This window comes from Fusarium mangiferae (assembly GCF_900044065.1).
Source record: "Fusarium mangiferae strain MRC7560 genome assembly, contig: FMAN_scaffold004, whole genome shotgun sequence".
NCBI lineage: Eukaryota > Fungi > Ascomycota > Sordariomycetes > Hypocreales > Nectriaceae > Fusarium > Fusarium mangiferae.
This window is the reverse complement of record NW_024573924.1, coordinates 1381716-1407454: the sequence shown is the minus strand read 5'-3', so window position 1 is coordinate 1407454 and position 25739 is coordinate 1381716. Positions and strand designations below refer to the sequence as shown.

The following is a 25739-nucleotide window of genomic DNA, read 5'->3' as shown; positions in this document are numbered from 1 at the left end:
CTCATGAGACCATAAATGAATGCCCGCCCTACTCTCACGCCCTCAAGACACGCTTGCTCCTTTTTAGTACTTCCACCTGCATTACTAGACTATTGTATAACCACTCCAATATGGCATTAATCCTATACTGCTGACGTCCACGTCCTTCTAGTGGGACATAACTTCCCGGTATCGGTCCATGCTCAAGTCCACTGAGTAAGCCAACAGACGATCTTGTGTCAAAGGCAGGTTGAGAATCCTAGACCTCAATTCCATGTCCTGCAATGCATAGTTAGTACTTGTTCCATCCTTGCGTTCCATCCGCTAAAAACATACCTGTTTTGTCTTGCTGGCTTTAACAATCTCCTTAGCTGTCTCATCTGCCATGTCTGACACGGCAGCGTACCGCAGGACTCCAGAATCTTCTGTTTCCTTGTCCATCGCGTGCAGACCCGCAAGGAGCTTCTCCAAAACTGCCTGTGGTGCAATCTCATGCCTCGCGCGACACTGAACGAGCTGCAGGAAGAAGGTGTAGATCTCTCCTCCAAGCGGCCAGTCCGAGATGACCTCCTGTCGGCCTTCAAACTGAGAGAGAAGAACAGAGAGGTCCGCGTAGTCGCGTTCAACAATGGCTAGCGGTGCAACCTCCTTAACCAGAACACGGTGAGCTTCCACAAAAGAGCCGGCGCGCAGGAGGCATTGCACTTCTGAGTACGCATCCTTCTTAACGCTGCGCATGTACAGAGCCAGGGCCTCCCAGATCCACAACGAAGGGATTTGGAATTTTTCGGTAAGTATCTGGAAAGCGGAAGAGTTTTCATCGCCGACGAGGCCAGCATGCCGGGCAAGATGTTCCTGGATAGCCATCTTGCGGGCGAGGGGCTTGCTCAGATGCAGCAAAACAAACACTGCCTCGAGCCATTCACCGGCGCTTGTTAGTTGCGAGGCGAAAGTAAGAGTAGCGGCGTCGGCCTTTTCAGCGCCATCCTGGCCAAAAGAAACCTTGCCACTAGATGCAAGGGCAAGGCCGAGTTGCCAAGTCAGCCGCATATCAAGTGGAGAGAGCTGCGAGTTTTCAGGGCGCAACACAGCCTCCAGGTCGGTGCTGTTGTTGGCGTACAACTGTAAAAGACCCCAGAGAAGATCTTGTCGGCGGTCCGAGTCGACATCATCCCACAAGGGCTTGATACCCTGGTCAATATACCAAGGCAACGGAAGGTACTCCTTCTCCTGGTCAACGTCGTTCTTGAAGCTATGCACTGCAGCTGCTAGGTCGTCCTGCTGAGCGATCGAGTACCACAGTCGGAGACCAAAGGCCTGCTTCCAGTCGAGTCCAAACTTTTTCGAAATAACAAACGAATCTAGGCGGTCCTCAACAGGCACTCCCTTCATACCTTCGCAGACACATGCATTACCCGAAAGGAGCTCGTAGATGGTACGGATCGATTCTGAAAATTCCGATAGCATCCTTGAATCGTGCCATGCCTTGAGCTGTTCTCGCATGTCTTTCTTGGCAGCATCACTGGTACCAATAAGAGGCACCAAGGTGGCCAGATGGAAATTCTTCCCGTCGAGAAGGTGCTTACAAGCGTCAATGATCCGATGGCCAGCTAGGCACGCAACAGCCTTCTCTTCGCTCGATCCTGCCAGGCCGATAGTCGTAGCCGAGGCCGAGTCTACAAGGAGAGACCAGAAATGTGACAGCTTGTTCCGGCGGAGAAGATGCTCCGGTTGACTATTGTCGTTGACCGAGTCGAAGAGGATACTGGCCAACTCCCACACATGCTTCTCCTGCATGCTTGCGGGGTCATTCATGTCCTGTTGGTGGAAGACATCCTGCAAGTGAGTAACGTTGAGGGAGGCGAAAGGAACATCGTCAACTATTCGGATTTCAGTGAGCTTATCCTGGTTGCCCAGGTATCGCTTGGATTGCTATGTGACGAGTCAGCATATGTCTGATGGCCGATGCTCAATAACCAACCTCCATTGTGAATGAGGCTAAGCGAAGCTCTTGCTTATCAGTCTGGATTGAACAGCGTTGAAAAGAAACAAGGTCGGTATTATGGGTGAGAGATCGTCGGCTGCCTTCTGAAACAAGTGGTCGGGGAACAACAAGTGTCTCGTCAGGACCCCAAGTAGGTCGGCCAGCGTCGTGGAAAGTCTTTTCGTAACCGTCTAAAGTCATTGTCTTGTCTTGTCGCTCGTAGGGCCACTAATCAAAATCAATTTTAGCGTCAATTCATATACTATAAGTCAATAGATACATAACCCTCCAGCAATTACATTCTGGGGCCACTCAAGTAACAACTAGGGAACCGACCTTGGGAAAGCCTTTGCCAGAGACTGAGGCTCGAGGCTTCTGGGGCGCTGGCTTGGGCTTCTCAAACAATGAGTTCATGAGGTCGATGCTAGTCGCAAACCCACGGCCTTTATCCATGCCAATGGTGCTTGTCGCGAAATTGTCCAGCCTATCGTTCTTTGCAATACTCTTCCTCCAAATGGATGATTTCCGTAAAGTGTCGGATCCACTCTTGTCGAGGTCGATCAGTAGACCCGTCTGTCTTGAGGGGGAGTCATTCAGCTCTCTCAAAAGCTGTCGGTCTCGCTTGACTGGGCTGACAGTCTTTCGTAACATCTCCGTCCAATCGTCCCCATCGGCAACTTCCAGCTGCACAGGACCAGCAGAGTCCTTAACAGCTCGCATTCGAGCTCTGAGGATGCCTCCGGGAGTCGCTTTCACGGCTTCCGGAGCACCCTCGGACGAGTTGTCGTCGAGCTCCGCGGCCAGATGCGGTTCGAGAGAAGACCTCGCCATGTCTTCATCCTCGGACACGTCATATTCATCACCCATATCATCGGCGTATTCCTCCTCGAGGGACAGCCTGACATCGTTGGGTGCGGAATCCGCGGAGCTAACCCCTAAAAAAGACTGCTCGCCAGAGAAGTGGGGTTGTAGGGCTTGAGCTTCATCGTCAAAACCACCAGGAAGACCTCGATGTCTTCGAAACTCGAATGTGTCATCTTCCATGGGGGAGTTGTTGGAGTTGATGGAAGCATCGAGAGCCACCTCATGGGGGGCGGCTGGCTCGTTCTGTGTCATCTCCTCGTCGTCGGAATCATCGTCATCAAGGCCATAAGTGGTAAAGTGCTCTACTGAGAAGACCCAGACACCAGTCTCCTTGTCGTAGCTCTCAAAAGTTGTGTTCTCGATTCGCTTGAGACGCTCAACGTGTTTATTAAACCGTTTAGGGTCATTGGCGATACGCTTACCACCCCGAGGCCATGACTGCTCGAGAGCAATCCTGGCGGGAACATTGAGGCCCTTGCCGACAGGCGGTTTCTTGGCTGAGATCGGATAGACTGTAGCAGATCGAGGCTCAAGCACAATAAGACTGCCGCAGATCTCAGCCAGATCAATGTTGCTGATGTCTACAGGGACCTTGAAAGAAACATAACCAACATTATCACGGCCAACAGTGAAGCCATCAACCTTTTGGCGCTGCATGCGGTTCAACTTTTCGAGATCCTCCAAGGGAGGTGACATCCAGTATTGTCCGGGAGCATTGTCGGTGCTGGTAGATGAAGCCTCGGGAGTGACAGTGTGATCCTCCTCATGGACGATAGCCAGCTCGTTGCCCTTAACTTCCTCCATTTCAGGGGTCTTAGAGCCCGCTGAACCGTTCGAGCCATTAGCTGTGCGGATCTGGCGAGGGGTCTCGTCGTTGGCTGCTGGGCTTTCAACGTCGCTAGCAGCAGGAAGAGCACCGCGAACAGGTGTGCTGTCATCCATGTCAACGTTGCTTGTGTCAAAGCTAACACGCTTGGAGAGCTTTCGGGAACCAGTTCCAGCATCTGAGGCTCTGTCCTTCTGCGGTGTTGAAAAGAGATCACTCCTGATGTCTCTGTTGATAACGAGCTTCTTGGAGCCAGTGCTTCCATACCACCTGGGCTGAGATCCATTAGAGAAAGCTCCGGGGGCAAGAATACTGTCTTCAGTGTTGAAGCTGCGGCGCAGGTTGTTAGTCGACAGGCTTTTACTGAGATTTCCAGATCGGCTTGAGCCTAGTAAACTGTGGCCGAGGTTTCCAGGTGTACTGGAAATGCTACTCGCGGGGCTGCCCGAGGGGGTACCGTAGTTGCTGTAAGAAAAGCCGAAGCCTCGCTTTTGGGGAGTAGCATATCGAGAAGCAGAGGCCGGAGCCAGCTTATACATAGGCAGAATCGAGCTTCTTCTTGGCTTTGAACCGCCGCTCAGAGGAGTAGCCAGAGGACCGGGGTTCTGGACTTCGTTTCCACCGAGGCCAGCAAACAGACCAGGAGAACCAAATGCCGAAACGTCGTTGAGGTTGGCAGTCAGACCTTGAGGGGCATTGACGGACTGGCTGTTGCCTAGGATTGAAGCTCCAGTCTGTTGCTGTTGCTGGTTTGTGCTGCCGCCGAACAGGGAAGATCCAGCGTTCTGGTTGTTTTGGCCGCCAAAGAGGCTGCTTCCAGCATTGTTAGTGCTACCACCAAACAGACCGGGCTTTTGCTGCTGGTTATTGGCGGCACCGAAGAGGCCGCCGGTATTTTGGTTCATCTGAGTATTTGAGGTCAAGCCGCCGCCAAAGCCAGCTCCAGGTGTGTTCGTTTGAGCTGTGGTGCTGTTTCCGAAAAGGCCACCAGTTGGGGCAGGTTTGCTACCGAACAGACCACCAGCCGCATTGTTGTTGGCGGCTCCAAAGCCAGCCGTATTCGTCTGCTGTTGATTGTTGCCAAATAGGCCACCACTAGTCCCAGTTGTACCAGTGTTTGTGTTGCCAAATAAGCCAGTACCAGCAGGCTTCTGTTGGTTGTTGCCGCCAAACAATCCGCCCGACTGCTGTGTTTGGTTGCTCTGGCCAAAGAGGCCACCACCGGTGTTTTGCTGTGTCTGGTTGTTGTTCTGTCCGAAGAGGCCACTAGTGCCGGCAGCTTGGGTGTTGTTGCCGCCGAAGAGGCCACCGCCGCTGTTTGCAGTGTTATTGTTTGCGCCAAACGCGTTATTTGTGGTGCTGGCTCCAAATCCACCCGTAGTACTGGTATTCGTGTTTCCGAAGCTGAAACCGGTACCAGCAGGCTTGTTCTGAGCTGCTCCGAACAGTCCACCACCGGTGTTCGTGTTCGTCTGACCGAAGCCAGACCCGGTGGTGTTCGTGCTACCAAAGCCACCTGCAGCGTTGGTGTTTCCTCCTCCAAAAAGACCACCGCCAGTCTGGTTCGTCTGCGTGGTGGTGCTGCCGAATAGGCCCCCAGCAGGTTTGTTCGCAGTGCTGCCAAACAAGCCTCCGCTGGCGGTGTTGTTGTTGGTTGCTCCAAAACCAGTCGAGCCAAAGCCAGTGCTGGGTGTTGAGGTGTTGTTCGTGTTGGATCCGAAAAGACCACCACCAGTGTTGGCCGTCGTGTTCGCCCCAAAGCCTGAAGCTGCGGTGGTATTTGTGTTAGTTCCAAACCCTCCGCCAAAACCTGAGCTCACGCCAAACGCACCACCACCAGTAGCATTGCCATGTCGTCTTCCTTGGACGTAATCGGCAAGTCGAAGTTCGTCAGCCGACCACTTCTTGTAAGGATCTTGGAAAAGAATGTTTTGGTAAGAGTTGGTCGAGGTACTATTAGCTTCCTTTTCGCTCCAAGCTTGGAAGGCCGCAACAGCAGTGCCAGGAGGATCGCCCGCAGCGCCGCCAAGAGTATTGGTGCTTGAGGCGCCAAATCCTGCGCCAGAGCCGAAGCCAGAGCCGAAGCCTGTCGTCGCGGGAGTGGTGGTGGTGTTGTTGCCTCCGCCGAAGAGCGATCCGCCGGTGTTGGTCGTAGTGCCAAAGCCAGTCTTGTTGGCAGTGTTGCCACCAAACATACCACCTCCTGTGTTGCTACCGAACGCTGATGTGGTGTTGCTTGTGTTGCTTCCAAAACCTCCAAACCCTGTGCTAGTGCTGGTGTTGTTGTTGGTGGTTGAGGAGCCGAAGAGGCCACCTCCTGTGCTGGTAGAGGTAGAACCGAATGCAGGTTTAGCTCCAAAGCCGCCAGCAGTATTTGTAGATCCAAAGCCGCCTAAGATATTGATTGTTAGTATGTCGGTGTCGATAGAGCTTTGCGCACTGGATTCGTCTCTCAATGGTAGATGACAGTGATGCGATGAAGTAAAATTTGCGTACCGGTTGTTGAGCCAAAGCCGCCTGTGGTGTTGTTATTATTATTATTATTTCCGGCACCAAAGAGGCCACCAGAAGTGTTGTTGTTTTGGCCAAAGCCGCCGAAGCCGCCGCCGAAAGACATGATGGTCGCCGATGATGAAGTTGTTAAGGAGTGGATGTCAGTCTGCGCTCCTGCGATTTTTCAGGGCGAGCACGCGTATGAGCGTGCATGTGGAGAAGAGAAGTTGATTGAGCTAGGGTGAGGTACCTCAGTGGCTTTAGTAGTAGCTTAAGGTCTGTCGCACCAACTCCGTAGGCCCCAGTGCATTGCTGCCTCAGACAAGAACTTTGCAGCTTGATTGGTTCTTGAGCTTGAACAGCCAATCAGGCACTGCGCCGGAGCTACATACTGGTTGAGTCACTGATGCCTGCGGTAAGCCTGAGGTCTACCTGCTTCAAAGGTACCAAGGCAGACTCGACGTCAGCCAAAACCGCGTTTGGTTGGCTAGCTCTGCACGCGCCTGGGAGCCTAAGAAAACAAATGACATCTTGACTTGGTAATTTTGCTTCATTGCCTCAATCATTCCTGATATTGAACAGCTGACCGGTGCATATTCAGGCGGGTGCTTTCTAATCAATTGTTTGCAAATGCTTCCTCTAGCTTAGATATTGGTAACCTAATTTTACTTCACAGTTTCTCCCGAGCTACCTACCTATGGAGGCTTTGATCACGATCCCAAAGCTGTTCCCTTCAACCACAATGGCTGTACCTTAAGTTCGGACCCACCTGAGCCATCCACAGCAATGACAATGAAGCTGCCCTGGGGGGGGGAAAGAAAACTCGAGACCTTGATCCTAAATGACAAAAAGACTTAGGTAACTTTACATACCTAACTTTAGAACATCTACACTAAATTTAGGATATCTTTTACTGGGTTTATTTTGGCACCCTGTATGAAGAAGGTCTTGTGTTTTCTTGCTCCCCGAGGCTGCCCAACCCGACAAGAATATCTTGAGCCCGGAGATGAAAGGCACAATACAGATTTATTAGCGCTCAGACATACAAGTTGTACAGATGACAAAGGACTTCATTTCATACTAATATAAATCTATTGTTGTATGTTGAGACCCTGACTATAACCCATGTAGCCATTGCCAATTTCCTGCAACAACCTAAGCTGGAGGTGCACTAATTTTTTCTACCACCGCGTCAAGGGTCGCGTCACACTACCTACCTACCTCTAAGCATCCATCTCTTTCAGCTCTTTGAATACACAACACAACCTTGCGCTACGCCCCTCCAACATCTTCGCCCTGTCGCATCAGGTGCCTTTGCTATTGTCAACCTCTGCGATCATAACTATCCTCAAATTTTGTTATTATACCCGTTGTTTGGGAACCATCGCACCCACCGCCTTGCTTGCTCGATTGCCGCTCTCTTCCAGCCACATTGAGAAATCAAAACAATGAACTCTCATGCGACGCCACGCACTGCCTTTCAAGGGCGCTCGTTAGGCGGCTCGGGACTTCCTCCGCAGTCGAGGCAGCCAGTTGCTGCTCAAGTGTCCTCAAACGAAGACTATAGTACGATTCCGGAGGAGGACCGCGAACACATTGATGAAGTTGTAGGTTGAGTCTGAGCCGCCTTGAGAAACCCTCCGCTCACAGTTGCTTCTGCCAGTTTGATTTGATGGACATGAAGAAGAAGGGATGGCTCAACAGTTACGAATTCAGACACTCGCTAGCAGCCCTAGGCTTCGATATGTCAAAGCCTGATTACTTCAGAGAACTACAGTCATACGGCTCTGTTCCTCCTGAATGGCAAGATCCTCACAACTGTCCTGTCAACCGCCTCTATGTTTACCTCGACCAATTCCGATTATGCGCTGCCAAGTTACTCGCCAACCGCGACCCCAGACAAGAAGCGACAAAAGTGTTCAACATGTTTGATTACGATGGAGATGGTGTTATTTCCTTTGAGGACATGCGACGGCTAGCTTCCGATATCAAGGAAGAGAGGACCATGACAGACGAGGAAATTCAGAGCATGATTGAGCATCTGGATCACGAGGGCAAAGGCGGTGTAAACTTGGAAGAATTCATACAGATGATGGAGGAGGCTGGTTAAGCCCAACCACAGGGGTTCAAAGAATGGCAAAATACCAGCCGTGCCAGAACATGACAGTAAAAAAAGTCCGGGACAAGTGGCATCGCTCGGGGTTCGCATATTATCCACGCCTGTCGCGCTTCGAGGTCGATTTGTGGGCTTGCAACAAAGAATCTCCCATCTTGAGCCGATAAGGTCATTGTTGCAACAGATCGAGCGAGGTACATGGCTGTCTCAGAATCGTCCTCGCGAGCACAGAATTGCCCCGAATACACGAGGCTTGGCTAGCCGAGTCAAGCCACATTGTCAGACAGAGAATGATTCAGTCCGCGACCTTTTAAGCGGTTTGGGTACATTAGTTAGCTGCTAGGCGCATTAAGCATTGAAAGAGAAAACGGGAAAGGCGTAACATGGCTACAACGGAGTCAATGGGTAGATTTCAATAACATCTAAGAAGTGTTTTTTTTTCTCGAATGCGCCAGTTGCGCTGTCTAAAATCCCAGAATCCATCACAAAAGCTTTCCCATTCTCCCATCACAACTAAGCCACCCAATATCAGACTCAACGATGGTCCAATACCTTGAAAATGTACCGAGAACAGGGGAATACCATCCTTCGCCCGCGCAAAAAACGGGAATCGGGTTCAAGCCGGGATATGAAGATGAACGTACAACAAAGAAAAGTCAGGGGTAATCAAACAAACCATCACACAACTAGCTTGTCACCAATACATGAGCGTAAATTTCGATTGAGGAACTCGACTTAGAACTGGATCAAGTCGTGGTTCTGCTGTTGTTGCTGTGGTGCCTGCGGGTGGGCGAAGGGGTTGTTCGTCTGTCCATTCATGCCAGCAGGTCCAGTCGCAGCAGGCATCTGGGCGCCATAGTTGACTGTGGGCATACCCGTGAACTGCTGTCGAAGGAAGGGGTTGTTGCCGGTAGCCTCAGCGTTGATGCGGGCAACTCCTGCACCGGCACTATTGACAAACGTGCCAGGGGCTGTGTGCTGGGCGGGAATACGAAGGTTGCCTGTGTTGCCAAAGGTGTCCATGCCGTCACCGCTCGCAAGCAGAGTGTTGAGTCGTGTCTCGTGCTCATTCATCTCCTTTTGAGGAGCGACGAATGAAGGTTGCGACTGAGGGAAGCTATTTTGTGATTGCAAGGGGAAGCTGTTCTGCTGCTGGAGCTGGGGCTGAGTCTGAGGTTGGCTGCCAAAGGAGTTGAGGCTCTTCTGTTCAGGAAGCGCACCGAGGGACGAAATTGGGTTTGGTCGGGCGGACTGAGGACGGCTGAACTGGGCGAAGGGGTTGTTGGAACCAGTGGGAGTTGGTTGCAATTGCTGCTGACTGTTGTTGGTTGCCCAGGGGTTGTTGCTACCAGGCTGGAGAGTAGGTTCGGGAGAAGCAGGTGATGAGAACGACTGCTGCTGAGGCTGCTGCTGTTGTTGCAAGTAAGGGTTGAAGCCTGTGGGCTGGGGTTGAAAGCCTTGCTGGTTTTGCTGTTGTTGCTGACCATAGGGATCGAAGCCCATGCCTGTCTGCTGGCCGTTGAAACCGGTGTTGTAGTTTGGCTGGAAGCCAGTGGGTTGGGTCTGCTGGAATCCAGTATAGGCGTTGTTCATGTAGCCAGTAGGCTGAGGTTGGCTCTGCTCGATAGGGTTGGCAAAGAAGTCAACCGGATTTCCTTGCTGGTATCCTTGGTTGAAGCCAGTGTACTGTGGCTGGCTGGTTTGCTGCTGAGGGGTAGGATCGTCGTCGAAAAGAGAGGCAGCGTTGCTGTTCTCGAGTTCCCTGCGCCTTCGTTCTTCCTCTTCCTCACTAAGCTTGATTGCCTTCGCCAAATCGTCATCGTCGTCTGGTCCGTTCTGTCGGCTTTCGCGCTTCTTCCTGTCTTCCTCCTCCTGGTACTTGCTTGCTTCCAGAGCTAGACGGTACTCGGCATCTTCCTCTTCGTTCATTTGTCGTCTCGGCTGCTGTCGTCGGGTTCCATGGTTCACGGGCTCAGCATGCTGAGGAGCAAATTCCTCAAGGCCAGTGACGCGCGACTTCCAGGATCTTCGGTCGCTTCGCTCGGCCCGGAGCCTCTCTTCGTCCAAAATGAGTGAAGTTAACTCCTTGGCAGCAACTCGGACTAGCTGGGTGTTAGTGGCAGCTTTAGACGGCACATATACAAACACTGACCGTTTTGTCCGACATCGCGGCCGTCTTCGTCGACATATTGGAACTCTCGCAGAGTCTTGATAATATAAATACTCTGTCGAGCCCATGTAACGACAAGTTCTGAACCCTCGTGAAGACAATAATCCAGAACCTTGAGGGCTTTGAGTACGTGACGCCAATTCTTTCCCTTGTCGTTGAGACGCTTATCGATCATGTCCATAATTTCGTAGAACTCGGTGGATCTAATCGCGTCATGCCAAGTCAGTACTTCTCATCGTACACAAGGTAGTTGAGCAATGCGCAGGGTATTACATACGTGTTGTATGTCATTTGAGCAATCTCGCTCATTTGAGTGCCGGTCGGGCCCCATGGGTCATTACTGGTAGCTACATGTCACTGTCAGCGGTGATGTCCCAGCGACGCAATCGAGAACGCAGGGAGTTCTGACCTTCTCGGACCTTGACCTGGGCGCTAGAGTAACCCTTGGTCACATTTTTGACACTTCGCATTACCTTGGACATGATGGGCGATATGTGATGTTGACTGATTAATTTCGTTGGTGAACCGGATGCGTTGTGAGCGCCAATGGATCGGCCGAGGTAGGGTGATTCGATGAGGCTCGGAAAAAGGATTGGCCTGATCAAACTTTACAAGCGACAACCTCTGCGACACAAATCCGACACGCGCCCAGTGAGACGGAGTCCACGGAAGTAGTGCAGGGAGGGGGGTTTGAGGGGGTTGAGCGAGCTCCTAGGATCACGAGATATCCGCTCTGGTAATTGCGTAGCCTTTGCGACAAGTCCCAGCCAAAAGAACAAGAGTCAGTCGCCGTTTGTCTGAGATTTGGCAATCAAGAGGAGGAAGATCGTCTGTGGAGGGTGGTTGAAGGACGGGACGCAATCGTGGAGTGATTAGGTCTGGATTTCAAGAGGTCGGGGAGACCGATCGGACACGACGTTATAAGATGAGGAGCGAGTGGGAGGAGGGAGGCGAAGTGACAAAGTTTGGAGGCGGCGAATTCAAAATTGAGGAGAGAGAAGCCTGATTCTGCCGTTTATGAGTAGAGCACGGTAGGTAGCGATTAGAGGAACAAAATTGCACTGCTCTTTGCGCGACTCGCAGAGCTGTAGAGGGAAAAGAGTGAGTGCAGGGCAGGATGATGAATGAATTGGCGCTCTCTCTCATGCGGGATTGGGAGCGGCGAGCATGGAACCAAGGCCGGCCCAACTAATGGGACGGGCTAGACGGGCATGGCATGGCACATTGTGGCTCTGCAAGCTGATTACGTATCCATTTTCACTTGCCAGCTCAGATGAGCCTAGGTATTCAAGCTGTGCCAAGATTTGCGGGGTTCTTGGGGTTTGCGTATGCGTATTTGAGTTGATGGTGTTGAAACTTTGCGTGTGTATACATTAGTACTTTGGAGCTTCTTTTTATTCCACTTTGAGGTAATATCCCCCAAATTTGTTCTTCTGTTGAGGACTCTCCAACGCTTCAAGCACCTTGGTCAACTGTGGCTGAAATTTGGCTTACACAGGGTGTCAGAGCGTCTTTTACACCCGCTGGCCCCAATAGGAAATACATACGTCACGTTCCCGAAGGACCCTGGCCGCAGTTGGTGTGTGACAGAAGAAACGTGCGGTTTTGATCTATCATCATAATGCTTATATAAACTAAGAAAAAAGAAGCATGAACCCGCAAGACAAAACATTAAAGACTTTTCAAGCAGCACAGGACCTTCCTAATTTAATTCAAGTTTACAGATGACCGGCCATTTTTCTCACATCTCGAAGCCACATCAATTCAGGTTGTAGTGTTGAATTCTTACACCCTTACCCTGGAGAAGTCATTCGCATAGATTATGGTAAAAGAGGCATGCAGTATTGTAAGATGATGGCTGGAGTTTTATCAATGTCTATCATCGTGCCAGAGCATCCCTGTTCTGCTTGTGGCATCCAATGGCTTGGTGAGAGGTGATGGTAGGTTATAATCACTTTGGCACACGGTATATACTGAATAGAGCCTGAGCCGAGCCAGTTGATATCAACCATCATACAAATTCAATAAGTCTTTCCAAGGGACATACTGGATGAAAAGTATGGATGTTTGCCTGGCGTTAAAATTGTGAAAGAAGTGTCGAATCAGCATCAGCGAGCTTCGTTTAAGTATATCAGTTGCTGCAATGAAGCATGCGGCCGGAGTATGCGATTTCGTCGTGAGCGTCCTTTTTTCGTCCGTTACGTATAGCTTTGACTTGGCTTCCATCTCTTCGAATTTGCCGACTTACACGGAGGATCACAAGTTAGCCCCCTTTCAGCTCCACCTCTATCATCTGAACGGCACCACAACACCTCTGCCTCTCCCTACCACAAAACTCCCTCTCACTTCTCTTTTACTTGTAGTTGCTGATTTAGGCTCTTCCTTTCTGTCTCTCTTGGCCTTTATACAACAATTTCAGCGCCTCCTTCTCTTCTTCATCCACAATCTCAACTTCTCCCTTCTGCCACGCCGTAACTTCAACGTTGCACTTCGACATCTCAAGCTTCCCTCTTCTAACCTCTTCTAAGACTCCTCATATTCTCTGAAGTCTTCCGTTATAGTGATTCACCCTCCTTGCAGTCTTGTCTATAAAAGGCTGCTCTTCCTCCTTCGATCCTTGTCTTCATCTCTTCCTTCTTCATCATAGCCTTCAGTTCTCTTTCTTCCCTTTCCTCAAGTTATATCGATATAATCCCCATCTTATTCTATCCTGCAGTTCACTCAAACCTCATCAATATGTCAGACAGGAGCTCAAGTGACTCCGATGTGGAGCTTATTGACCTCACAGAAGATGATAATTCTCATCCAGACATTGATGGGCATTTCAATGATGCCCCTGACCAGGAGGAGATCTACCTTGGGCTAGATATTCATGGGGAGTCGATTTCACATATCATATATCGACCTGGTGGCCCTATGGACGTCGACAATGAAGAGGAAAGCAGTGACGAAGACCAACATACTCCTGAAGTCGAAGGAAGCCTTTTCTTTGGCGATGACGACGATGAAATCAGCAATAGCGATGGCGATGACGGTGGACACAGAGGACCTCCATCCCCACCATCATCCGATGACCCGGGGAGCGAATCTGACGGGTCCGAAGATACCGACAGGTCAGAAGATACCGACAATCATCATAACGACGACGATGAGGAGGATGGCGACGATGATCAGAGCCAGACAGCTCAACACAACTCAGGGGCTTCTAACAGAGGAAGTCCTGGCGGCGATGATTCTGGTGATGGCAGTTCTGACGACGAAGCAGACCCAGATGACGAGGATGTCGACGATAATCCTATCAATCGTGACGATGAAGAAGGCAACGTGGAGCACGGACATAAAAACCCGGATGCTGATTTACCTCAGGTCCTAGAAGAAGAAAGTGTCGAATGGCCAGAATGGAATGGCGACTGTATCGATACATGCCAGCCGCCCTGGAACAGTCTTGCTCGCAAATTCGCAGATTACCGGAATCGATTCCTCAAAAAGAGAGAAGATTTGAGAGAGTGCAAGAGGGTCAACAAGCGCCGGGTCACCGACCGGAATCGTCAAATCAGGAGCCTAAACGAACTGGTGGACATAATGAAAGAAGCAGTGAGACAGTTCTATGCGGCCAATGACGTAAACATTCAGCAGAATGAGAGACTTGTGTCAGAGAACCAGGAACTCCGACGTCTTGTGCCCGAAGAAGAATTGGAGGATTTCCCTGACCCTATTCAGCTGAACAATGGGGATATGGAGGCATCTCTGCCCGAGGAGAAGCTAGAGAGACTGCCGCCAGATGTCCGAATGTATTTTCGAGAGTGGCGAGGCGCACCAGCAAAGGCCCGAAAGACAGAACGTGTATGTACTTGTCATTATCAGGAGGCCTTCATCTTCCATAATCGCTAACAAGCAATAGTCGTGGCCAAAGGTCTACACCCGTTGGATCAGACATGGTCATCATCCTGACTATGATAACTGGGGAGATATTCACAAGCTCGCTTGCCAGGAAGAGAATATGCCTTCAGTTTTCGGGAAGTCTACGCCACTCAGAACACACCCGGATCTTACTCTGTGTGCACCGCCTCCTCAACAAGAAGAGAGTGTTATTACAGGAGAGGGTGAGGTTTGTACTCCTGAGCCATACGACCGATGCGAACGGGCACAAAGCCAAGAAGATACCGGCCCGTTCAACTTCGACATCCTTCCAACCAAAGATCGACAGAAGATAATCACCAAAATTCTTCGGTATGCTCTTATTTTTGATGGGAATATCATTCACGCCATCTCTCGTTTGGATCCATTCTTCGAGCCGGCCTCCCCTAACCGGAACTGCAACGGTAAAATATCGCTAATGCATCGCTTCCACATTGGGCGGCAGAGAGTTTCTCTCACATTCGGAACAATTCATCCTCAGAAACTCCTTGCACCTCTTCTGGTATGCAAGGAATGGAACATGATAGGTGGGAGCCTGTTCTATGGAGCAAACACATTCGCATTCTCTTCTATCGGCGAGTAGGGTCGCTTTGCGAACAGAATCGGATGCAAACTCCAACATTTGCAGCACATCGAGCTGTTGTGGATGGGCTCACAGAAGCTCACGTACATGATTGACCAAAAGGGCAAGTACGTATCTCGTCGAACTCATGATCTCGCCTATCTGCCCGAGGCCTGTCGACTGAAGACGGTTGCTATTCATCTGCCCGAGTCCTCCAGGGAGTATATGCGACGTAAGCATGAGCCGCCTCAGATCATTCAGTTCTTGGCACAAAAGACGAGGAGCCAGCCTAACTTCCGCCGCTTCCGTGCGTTGCGTACGTTGCAGGGTGTTGATTATCTATACTGCCTTCGTGGAGTTCGGGAAATGGCCTTCTCCGACTACGACGAATCGCGACGACAGCCCCCGAAAATGCCAGTTCGTGACTGGACCTTTGTCCGTGACATCAACGAGTCTGTACGCAGGGAAAAGTCTGCAAATGACGAACACTTCTCCCAGCTTCGGTACCTAGCTCCATTGTTGATCCAGCCTTCCGTCGAACTCGCTAGGCAACTTGAGGACATCGTCAACCCGCCTCAGCGATTAGGTCTCATGTCACCACCTCCTGATATGTATCCCCAGCTGCAGGCCGCTTTGGATCAGGCTGATAATTCTGAGGATGAATCTGATGGGGATGCCAGCGGCGGAGATTCTGATGAAGAGATGGGGGGCGACACTGACGATGATAGCAGTGACAGTGATGACGATGATGGCGGCGGCACAGATGCGCGCTTCAATTATCAGCATCTTGCTGCGGATGATCACGGTCGTGAGCGAGATGAGAGCCCGGCCGATCTCGATGAGCTGGCAGCAGGACTGTCCGATATATTATCTGATGATCAGTCTGATTCCAACTCTGAACAAGAGAAGAAGGAAGAGGTATGGTCAGTTAATGGGCAGACGATCGACTTAATAAGCGACGATGAGGACGGTGATGGACCCCAGTATGGAAGAGACCGGTCCACCTCTCTATTCGTTCGAAGCCCCCCACGGGCAAATCGACCTGTGTTCACCACCAAGGTCGAAACACCATCTCCTCCAAGGGCAACCCCTTCAGCTCTCGCTGACCAGGCTGAAATAACGCCGGCGAGGGAGAACCGCGCTGATAGTAGCTTGTTTGTGAGCCCTACCCCCTATGAGGATCTGAACCCTCAAGCAGGAGATCGCTCATCGCCAATTGACCTCACTGAAGGTATGGGGGTGTCATTCTCTTCTCGTACCCCATCCCCACACTCAGGCACGAGCTCGAGCTCGAGCTCAAGCAGCTGTTCTTCAGGGATCAAGCGAGAATGGGGTTTGATCAGCGTGGATGACGATGATGAGAATGACGGTGACGATGAGGATGAAGGCTTCCAATTCTTAGGAAGTTTTCCCAAGCGGCCACGCCGTCCTGACGGTGGTGATGATGACGACGGTGCTGAAATGATGGACCTGGAGGAGGGGCCTCGGGAGGAGCGTCAGGAGGAGTTTGTTATGGCTTAGATTTTGCTATTTGCGGGCTAAAGGAAGCGAAAAATCTCGGGAATCATTTGCTTTTGAAATGGGAGAGGTCAACTGGACTGAAAAAAGGTTACCTTGATATGCTTTGGCAGCGAAGTTGAGTTCAAGGTCCGGCGAGAGGAGGAGACATATTCGGGAATCGAGACACAAGATAGGTACTCAGATTGACACTATGCGTATCTCATGCTGAGCGAATGGTTTTCCCTCACAGATAATTGCTAATAAATACCCCAAAATTGCCCCAGAACATGACTTGCAATGTCTATATAACCATGGGCGACCAATTTCTACGGGGTAAGGATACGAATATCACAACTTGAATTGATGCATGTCGTCCGCAACTTATCTAATCGCTGCATGGTGCGGGCTGGTATCTCTTTTTAGTGTTCTTTTAATCCCATGCTCATTTGATGACTTAGTTCTTGAGCTCAGCAGTGGCAGGGTAGTGCCAGCTGCGGAAGGTATCCATAACAGTTGTAAACACGACCAGGAGGATACCACCGCCGGGACCCAAACGGAGAACCTGAATGCTTGTCAGTTGACCACCCTTCCAATTCCAAAATGACTACTTACCTTAGGCAAGAAACCCTTGTAGAGAGCACCGAAACCCTCCTCCTTGAAAACAGTTCCTACGGCAGGGAAGGCCCAGTTGTACTTGGGAACCTGGCCAGCGACCTTGGGGGTGTTCTGAATTCGACTCTTGACAACGTCCAGGGGAGTGTTGAGAACAGTTCCGATGGTACCACCAATGGCACCAGAGATGAGATCGTTGGTGATCTGAGCCCTCTTGGTCTCAGCCTTGGGGAGAAGTTGTCGGACCTGGAAAATGCAGCCGAAGTACCCAGCGTTCCAGAGGATGTGACGCCACATAGTACTCTCAAGACCCTGGTAAAGAGTGAGGGGACCCTCGTTCTTGACAGTCTTGACGACACAGTCGACCATGCCGTTGTACTTTCCAGCGGAAGCCTTGTCCTGGAGACGAATCTTGACGAGCTCGAAGGGAACGACGACGAAAGCCTCGGTAGCACCAGCAGAGGCACCGGTGAGGATGGAGAGCTGCTGGTTCATCTTATCGACGCCAAACATCTTTCGGTAAACCTTGCCCCATTCATCGTTGGCAGCAAACTTGGTAGCACGCTTGGGAGCCTCCATGAGGATGGGAGCGGAAATACCGCGGTAGAGCCGTGAGAAACTGGCGCATGTCGTTAGTCGTGGGCGCAATAGAATCGCGAGCGCAGATACCGTACCCCTCCTGCTTGATGATCTTGCGGAAACAGTCAAGCATGCCATTGTACTCAGCGGTAGCACCGGAACCAGTTTGCAATTGGCTGGTCATCAAGTCAGCAACTGGGCTATTATTTCGAGATGCGCACGCATGGTTCGTCATACACTCGGGTCTTGACAACATCAAGAGGGTACCTGGGACTGGGTTAGCTAAAATGTCTCGAGCACGCGACAATTGCTGTCATACATCACCAGAATCTACAGCCCGCACAAAATTAGCAATGGCCCTCAAACAAGTGGGACTGGCGCGGGTGTACCTCCGAGACGCCAGCAATGGCTCCTAAAATATAAAACGTTAGCCATTGGACCTGGAGAATGGTAGAGTTGAATGAGTCGAACTGGCGTACCTGCGGCGAACTGGTAGACGAAGGGGAGGGGCTTGTCGTTAGGGTTGGACATTGTGACGACTGTACAGGCGACCGAACAGAAATGAGGGAGGACCAGAAGAACAAAAAAAGAGGTTGAGCGAAGAGTTGTCGCAAGTTGACGAGAAAGAGAGAAAGCTAAGCTGAGGTAGTCAACGAAAGGGAAGATGGCGACCTCCGAGCGAAGACCGGGCCGGGGAGTGGAGGGAATTTCTTTGGTGGTGCGCCTTTGTAGTGGAGGACGGGTATGGATCTTATCGCGCTGTGGTTAATAAGTGATAAGATCACTGTGACAGACGGCGAGAATCAGGTCGATGCCGAATGGACGGAACCTTTTGCTCTAAAAAAGCGCCTTGTATCCGTGGGATTGTGGAGATTATAGCAAGCGACAGCGAGATGAGACCCGGGGGAGGGGTCCATTGATGCTCGGTGAGACGGCAAGCAACCGATCCATGAGGCCCTAACGTCTCCGATTCTTCTCCGACGATGCGATGCTCTTTTTGTGATGGCTGTTTTAGGCAAGTCTGTGGTATATTCTTGGCAGTTTATACTAGGAATGTATAATGTCTTACGAACAGTTTCAAGCATACTAATATCTACACATAATCCCAAACTATGATGAGTTTACGTTACGAATGTACAGAGTAGTCAAACTAATTATTGATAGTAACATATACCCGGACGCCCGATGTCTGCCGCTAGCCCTGAAGCTCCTGGGAGCACGTACCCGACTATTTACCTTTGAGCCACTTGTACCTGAGCATGAAGGGGTTGACATCGGCAACGGTATTGGGGACCCCTTGTCCCAAATACAGACTACATGATAGGCTCTGCTGTAACAAGAGTCCGCAATAACGCAGACATAGCTCCACGGGAGCCAGGGTCTTAATTGCTGAAGCTTCATACATTTGCTGGAGAACTCTCGACAGAGCCTTCAGACAAGGTTAGTGAAGCTTCTTCATAAAGAGCGGCGCTTATGATGTGGGTAAAAGTCAGGCATGGCCTTATGAGTGACTCCTAACGTACATATGTCAATCATATCACCATAATGTACAAGATGATGGGTCTAAATCCAATGAGGAAAGTATTCGGAGACGTTGACCAGCACAAAATACGTGAAATCTCGCGGAGGCTTGCCAATCATAGGTACCTCGCAGATACAGTGGGAACATATACTTCAGAGACCCAACTTGAGATACTTCAAACCAGACCTGAATGCCATCATGCGACTCTAGGAGAATACTCGAATACATATGGTTCGGAGCCCTCCCCCCACGATGTCGATCCCCGTGCACGGGCGACCGTCTCCATCCCGTCGGCCGAGTGGACTGCGAACTTGGCCCGTAATGAATAGACAGGAACTTGCCTTGATCTAGAGTGATGAGAAGATCTGGGACAAATCATTATAAACTCGATTGGCTGACCTGGAGAAACAGAGGCTTACATTAACCTGAGGATACCTTGGAAAACGCAACAAACAGATGGTCTGCAGTCCTCAAAGGATAAGAACATTGCAAGTTACTAAAATCCTGTAGTGTTGCTAGTGGTTATTCTGCTGTTCCTTACTCCTAGTCCTTCTCACTTCCAGCAGGGAGAAAGTGTTCATCCACGTTCACGAGTAAGCCAAAAGGTTCACGAATCCGGTCTTGTCAACAGTATATCCTCCGAGCAATGTAAGAGCATTCCACAGGATTCGAATCTTTTTTCATGATGCCTTGACAACGACACAGGAAAGATACTTGCCCGAATCCAGCCGTCCACAATTCTCGAAAGCGACAAATGAGAAACTCCAGTTCAAAGCATGTGGTGAAGCGCAAGACCAAGTTTCAGAGCTTCAGAGCTGCACACCTTGGAAAAGAGATCCGTTATTGGTTCAACCTCAATCCGCAATTCACGGAGGGGAGTTTCTGGATGGCGGGGTAGGTTCTCCATCGATACAATGGTGACAGAAAAGAGGGAATGCGTTTGTGATTTTTATAACAAGATATTATCACAAAATGCTGTAATAACAGTACAAGATGTGGTAAATAATACCGATATTATTGAGATGTAACGCTCTGACATATAGGATCATCTTCTAATTGCCAATGGATGGTTAGAACTTATAGGAATCAAATACCAGGCTTTCACTACCTATTACAGGGTCTCTTTCGACGCCCTGTCTTCCCTAGCTGCTAGCCAGGGTTGCGATTGGGGCACGTTTTTCGGGCACCATGCTGAATGCACTTGCTGACGCGCACAATTGGCTGGCCCCTCGGTATCGAATCTCGAGGTCACTCACTAATGACATCGCCTCTTCACCATCCCGATCTGACAAATCCCGTTCCTTTCGTCCTCTGATTAAACAAAGGTGTTCCTTCCTGCATATATTACACTCCAGAAGACACATCTCAACAAAGGTTCCCCTCCATCTGAAGACCCAAGACGACGAGCGCCCCTTTACGCTCTCCCTATTGATCGACCGAACATACGCTGGGTGGCAACCTATCCCGATCACAAGCAACCGTCGCAATCTTTGCGCCAGCAACCTCAACTTCTGCGCAACTTCACCTGAGCTTGCCACTATCTCAAGCTCTCCTGCGCCTCAAATTGCACCTTTAAACAGGCCGTGACCCAACGAGCGTCACAGCGAGGTGCCTTTCGCGCCCAGGAGAGTTCTCTTGCCCCCTGCCCATGAGTCACTTATTGTGGAAATCCTACTGGGAAAACGATGTCGACCGGTTTCGGCGTCTGCTGGCCCCAACCAGCTACAACGCCCAGTCGCTATCGAAGAGCCCTGCGATAGGAGGAACTGGTGCACTCTTCGGTGGAAGCCCTGGTCTTCCGGGGACTTCCCCACGACCGGCGAATAAGCAACGACGAGTTTCCGGCCACCCGCAGACACCTGGAAAATCGAAGGACGGCAATACAAATCTTGGACGAGCCGAAGTCAACAGCCGCGACCATGCTGGATTGACAGTTCTACTTCGCGCTGCCTCATCGACCGACCCGAACGCCCACCAGTTTGTCCAGGCTCTTATCGAACACCCTGCCATAGATCTCTACGTACAAGACCCCGAGAGTGGCTGGAATGCCCTCCATCGATCCTTATACGCTGGAAATGTTTCGATTGCGCGACTGTTGTTGGAAAAGGAACGAGTGGATTTGACAAGCCATAATCTCAATGCTGTTAATAAAGTCGGGCTCCTGATCAAGACGAAAGACCACGAGGGGAACAGTCCTTTTGACGTCTACAACTCAACAATCGCTGCAAGATCTCTGAAGAGCATGGAAAATGGGAGCAATTCTGATAGTGACGCTGATAGTGTCGATAGCGGTGGTGACGGTTTACATCAGTAGGTGGTTTGGAGAACAGACGGAACTTGGCTGATTCTTGCTACAGTATGGTAAAAACGTCGCATGGATTGCGGAGCTCGATTGATGGTGATGAACTCTTTGTTTTTGGCAGCAACAAGAACGTTTCGCTTGGAGTTGGCGATGAGGACGATCGCCAATATCCTGATCGGATCCATCTGTCCAGGCCCGAACTTCTCGTGCATCGATTATACCACTCACACTTGGACGAGCAGGATGAGGAAGCCCCTTCTTCGTTGAAACTGGATGAGATTCCGACCCTGGTTCGAAACAGGCCGCTCGTTATTCAAGACGTCTCTATGTCCAAACTGCATAGTGCTATCCTGACAACCGACCCGGTCTCAAATCTGTATGTTTGTGGTGTTGGCCGTGGAGGCCGGCTTGGATTAGGAGACGAAAATACACAATTCAGATTCGTTCCTGTTGAAGGCCCATTCATAGACAAAAAGATTCACCAAGTGGCACTCGGGCAGAATCATACCATGGCCGTTGTCGATAATGGAGAACTCTGGACCTGGGGCCTGAATTCCGCCTCACAGCTGGGATATGCCCTGCCTCCACCGATGAAGGCAGACGAAGAACCCATGAGCCTTACTCCTCGCCAGGTCTTTGGATCTCTCAAAAAAGAAGTTGTCCTTGGGGTTGCTGCGTCTGCAAATCATTCTGTTGCCCATACAGGAAACTCACTATTTACCTGGGGTCGTAATGTCGGACAACTGGCTCTAATGGACGCTGATTCGAGGTCACTTGATATTCAGCATACCCCCAGAAAAGTCGCTGCTTCTCTTCTCGCCGCCCCAATCGAGATGGTATCGGCGATTGACAAAGCCACTATTTGTCTGCTTTCCAACCATACCGTCTGGGTCTTCAGTCACTATGGTTATAATCTGGTCAAGTTCCCATTCCCCGATGTCTTCGCGAACAACCTGTCCATGACACGATATGAATCAGGCGGTCGAAGGGAGATTGACCATATCACTGCGGGTGGCGAGACAATAGCTGCCGTGACTGCCCGCGGTGATCTCTTCACATTTCATTTGAACGACAAGGGGGATCCAAGCCAGTCTGCTGCGTCAACTACGAATCCAGTCAAGATCAAGAATGCCCTTACACAGCCACAATGCGTCTGGGACTCTCGCAAAGACGGAGTCGCATCTGTTGGAGTTGGGGAACATGGCTCAGTCGTCATCTGCACAGAATCAGGGGCTGTATGGAATCGTGTAAAGCGTACAAAAGGCAAACTAACTGGGTTTTCTGGATCAAGCGGCACGAAGCGCAAAGACTTCAAATTCCAGCGAGTACCATATATCACCAACTGTGTTGCTGTCCGGAGCTCCATTTTTGGCGCCTTTGCGGCTATCAGAAAGGATAGCAAAGTTATGGCGGAGGAGATTGAGATTGGAGAGCAATCTCTTCGCGACGATATTGGTTCTCTACTCTGTCTAAATGATTTCGAGGCCCCGCAACTTCACTCCGAAGTCAAAGGCACTCGAAAAACATGGGAAGCTGCCATTATTAGAGAGAAACGAGACCCTGTTCCCTACGAAATTCTTCGGTCAGCCGATATCGAAACAGACTTGGGTCGCTGGCTGGAAATCAACTCTTTCCAGTATGATGACATGAACATGGCAATATGTTCCTCCTCTTTGCCTGATGTCAAAATCCCCGTCCACAGTTGGGCTCTTGCTGGCAGAAGCCCGGTGTTGCGGCATGCACTATCAGAGTTACGCGAGCGAGGATCAGTATTCAGCACAGACTCTTTCAGCCTCGAGGTTGTGGATGACAAGGCCCTGTTGACGTTGTTTGAAGTCGACATTTACACTGTACTGAATGTTGTTGTTCATGCCTACCAGGACAGATTCGTTCCAGTATGGAAGTACACGCGCGAAGCACCTCCACTTGCGTTCCGTTTCCGGCAAGTAAGGACAGAGCTTATGAAAGTTGCAACAAATCTTGCTCTTCCAAAACTGGAGGCGGCAGTTCGCCTACAGACCGGCGTGGAAGAGTCCTTAGACGGCGATTTCAAGCAAGCAATCCTTGATCCTTCTTTCTTCGATGACGGCGACATCATCATTGAGTTGGATGGAGAGGATGTCATGGTACACAGCCAACTATTGTGTCAAAGGTGCCCTTTCTTTGAGGCTTTGTTCAACGGGCGGTCTCAAGGCCAGTGGCTGGCTGGGCGCCGTGATGGCATGGACGCTGCGGAAAAGATTAGGGTGGACCTTAGTCACATCGACTCTGAAACATTCAAATACGTCATGTCCTTCATCTATGCAGATATCGGACGGGAGCTCTTTGATACTGTCTCGGTGTCTAATTTGGATGAGCTGTCAGAGCTTGTGCTTGACGTGATGAGTGCTGCAAATGAGCTGATGCTCGATAGATTGTCTCAAGTGTGTCAAGGTCTCATTGGCAAGTTTGTGACAACGAGGAATATATCGAACTTGCTCAACGAGATAAGTCCTTGTTCCATTACAGAGTTCAAAGACACTGGTCTTGAATACATCTGCCTTCAACTGGAATCCATGCTTGAGAACCACCTTCTTGACGACTTGGATGAAGACCTTTTGCTGGAACTTGATGAAGTGGTCCGAGACAATCAACTTGCCCGGTTCCCATTTGTACGGAGCGGGAGAGCAGAGCTACTACTCCATGAAAGTCATCCCGAGCTGGCTGCTGATATCGACGAGGAGCGTCAGGCCAGGATCAAAGAGATGGCCTACAAGGCATCTCAGCGGGATGACGAGAAGAAATTGTCATCATCCTTCAAGGCTCGAATGGGAAGTCTAGATGAAGGCAGTCCGCTCCAAACTCCAGAGACAACTCGACGCAAGTCCAGAGGTGGGCGGAATGAGCCTTTCAGTCCCAGTCTTCGGCCTAAGCAGTCGCAAGCAGATATGATCTTTGATATGGAGGATGAAGACGAGTCTTTATCTGCTAAACCACGATCGCCTATGAATGAAGCCTTAAATCTTCGTTCGCCTCCAGAGATGGACGAGATGCCGCAGCTTCCTAAAGCGTGGCGGGAATCAAAGGGCAAGGAGCTTGCAGGCTCTGCGCTCAGCCCAGTTCCTCATGCATTTTCCATGTCCCCCGAGTCTCAACCATCCGAACTGGGCAGTTTGAAGACACCGGGCGGTGGAATGTCAAAACCCGGTGCTCCTTGGTCAGCGTCCAAATTAGCCACGTCGAAGTTGGATCTGAAAGATATCATGTCTGAGGCGTCTACGTCTGCTTTAACTGCCGGGCTCCAAGCGCAAAGAAAGCAAGATGCTGCAGCAAACAAGCCACAGACCAAAGTATCACAAAAAGAACGGAAGAGGCAGCTTCAGGCCATGGCAGCAGCAGAAGCAGCAGCGAAGGACGAGTCGACGAACCATGTACCTTGGGAGAGTGTTCCAGAAGGAGGGCGACCAGCGCCTTGGAAGGCAGCAAGTGCGGCACCCAAGACGTCGCTGAAAGAGGCCATGTCCGCGGAATCCAACATGCCAAAGGGGGTATCTGCTAACGCGAAACCTCTCGTCGCTTCAGAGACGAGAGCAAGGACGGCGACACGGCGTACTGCGTCACCCGACACAAGGTTCCCGGGTCAGGGTCGAACCAACAGCTCCCCCGCAATTGTCGCAGGACCCTCGACAGAGCGGCAGCCTAAGAAGCCGTTGGTACCACATTCCAAGTCGTACATTACACCGGCACCAAAAGCGGAGCCCACGCTCGGATTCAGTATGGCTGATATTATTGGCCAGCAGAAGCGCGAGCAGGAGGCCGTCAAGGAAGCGGTTGCGAAGCGTTCTCTACAAGAGATTCAACAGGAGCAAGCGTTCCAAGAGTGGTGGGACCAAGAGAGCAGAAGGACACAAGAGGAGGAGGCCAGGCGAAAGCAGAAAGAAGGCCGAGAAAAGGACAAGGACAGTAAAGGAACTAAAAGGGGCGGTCGGCGAGGACGGGGTGGTAAGGCCAAAGGCACCGGTGAAGCGGCTACAAACAGCGGGCAAAGCGGCGCAAACGGAAGCAGAGGCGGAGGCACTGCCGGCTCAAGCAACACAAACACTCGGGGATCGGGAGGCGGACGAGGTGGAGGTGGAGTCGGGGGTGGCCGTGGCAAGGGAGGAAAGGGACGTGGCAATAAGTCCCAGGCTGCATGATGAATACGGCAGTGGGAGTGTTGACCTTGAGGAGCATAGGACTCAAAGGGACATTCGGCACACGGTATACGGTATAGAGTGCATGATCGGTGGACTTGTTTCGTTGTACTTATTGACTTGATCTTCTTGGCTGCAAT

The 25739-nt window shown here is 50.8% G+C and overlaps 6 protein-coding genes across 6 annotated transcripts; 3 read left to right on the top strand and 3 right to left on the bottom strand.

Annotated features, from left to right (window-relative positions):
* Positions 1 to 147: 147 nt before the first annotated feature.
* Positions 148 to 6270, bottom strand: FMAN_09033 (uncharacterized protein; the record flags this gene model as incomplete). Its single annotated transcript, XM_041829827.1, has 5 exons — positions 148 to 258; positions 316 to 1911; positions 1961 to 2191; positions 2300 to 6045; positions 6150 to 6270. 5 exons carry the CDS (start codon positions 6268 to 6270, stop codon positions 148 to 150), a joined length of 5805 nt encoding a protein of 1934 aa, XP_041680552.1.
* A 1324-nt stretch (positions 6271 to 7594) lies between these two features.
* Positions 7595 to 8256, top strand: FMAN_09032 (uncharacterized protein; the record flags this gene model as incomplete). The annotated part of the gene is made up of 2 exons (XM_041829826.1): positions 7595 to 7753; positions 7810 to 8256. The coding sequence occupies 2 exons, from the start codon at positions 7595 to 7597 to the stop codon at positions 8254 to 8256; spliced, it is 606 nt and encodes a 201-aa protein (XP_041680551.1).
* Positions 8257 to 8997: 741 nt separating this feature from the next.
* Positions 8998 to 10914, bottom strand: FMAN_09031 (uncharacterized protein; the record flags this gene model as incomplete). The annotated part of the gene is made up of 4 exons (XM_041829825.1): positions 8998 to 10364; positions 10415 to 10635; positions 10710 to 10779; positions 10842 to 10914. 4 exons carry the CDS (start codon positions 10912 to 10914, stop codon positions 8998 to 9000), a joined length of 1731 nt encoding a protein of 576 aa, XP_041680550.1.
* Positions 10915 to 13168: 2254 nt separating this feature from the next.
* Positions 13169 to 16433, top strand: FMAN_09030 (uncharacterized protein; the record flags this gene model as incomplete). Its single annotated transcript, XM_041829824.1, has 3 exons — positions 13169 to 14275; positions 14334 to 14852; positions 14979 to 16433. The coding sequence occupies 3 exons, from the start codon at positions 13169 to 13171 to the stop codon at positions 16431 to 16433; spliced, it is 3081 nt and encodes a 1026-aa protein (XP_041680549.1).
* Positions 16434 to 16866: 433 nt separating this feature from the next.
* On the bottom strand, positions 16867 to 18134 carry FMAN_09029 (putative mitochondrial oxodicarboxylate carrier; the record flags this gene model as incomplete). The annotated part of the gene is made up of 7 exons (XM_041829823.1): positions 16867 to 16974; positions 17025 to 17643; positions 17699 to 17779; positions 17841 to 17870; positions 17923 to 17933; positions 17993 to 18015; positions 18083 to 18134. The coding sequence occupies 7 exons, from the start codon at positions 18132 to 18134 to the stop codon at positions 16867 to 16869; spliced, it is 924 nt and encodes a 307-aa protein (XP_041680548.1).
* Positions 18135 to 20773: 2639 nt separating this feature from the next.
* Positions 20774 to 25602, top strand: FMAN_09028 (uncharacterized protein; the record flags this gene model as incomplete). Its single annotated transcript, XM_041829822.1, has 2 exons — positions 20774 to 21435; positions 21483 to 25602. The coding sequence occupies 2 exons, from the start codon at positions 20774 to 20776 to the stop codon at positions 25600 to 25602; spliced, it is 4782 nt and encodes a 1593-aa protein (XP_041680547.1).
* Between the last annotated feature and the right edge of the window lie 137 nt (positions 25603 to 25739).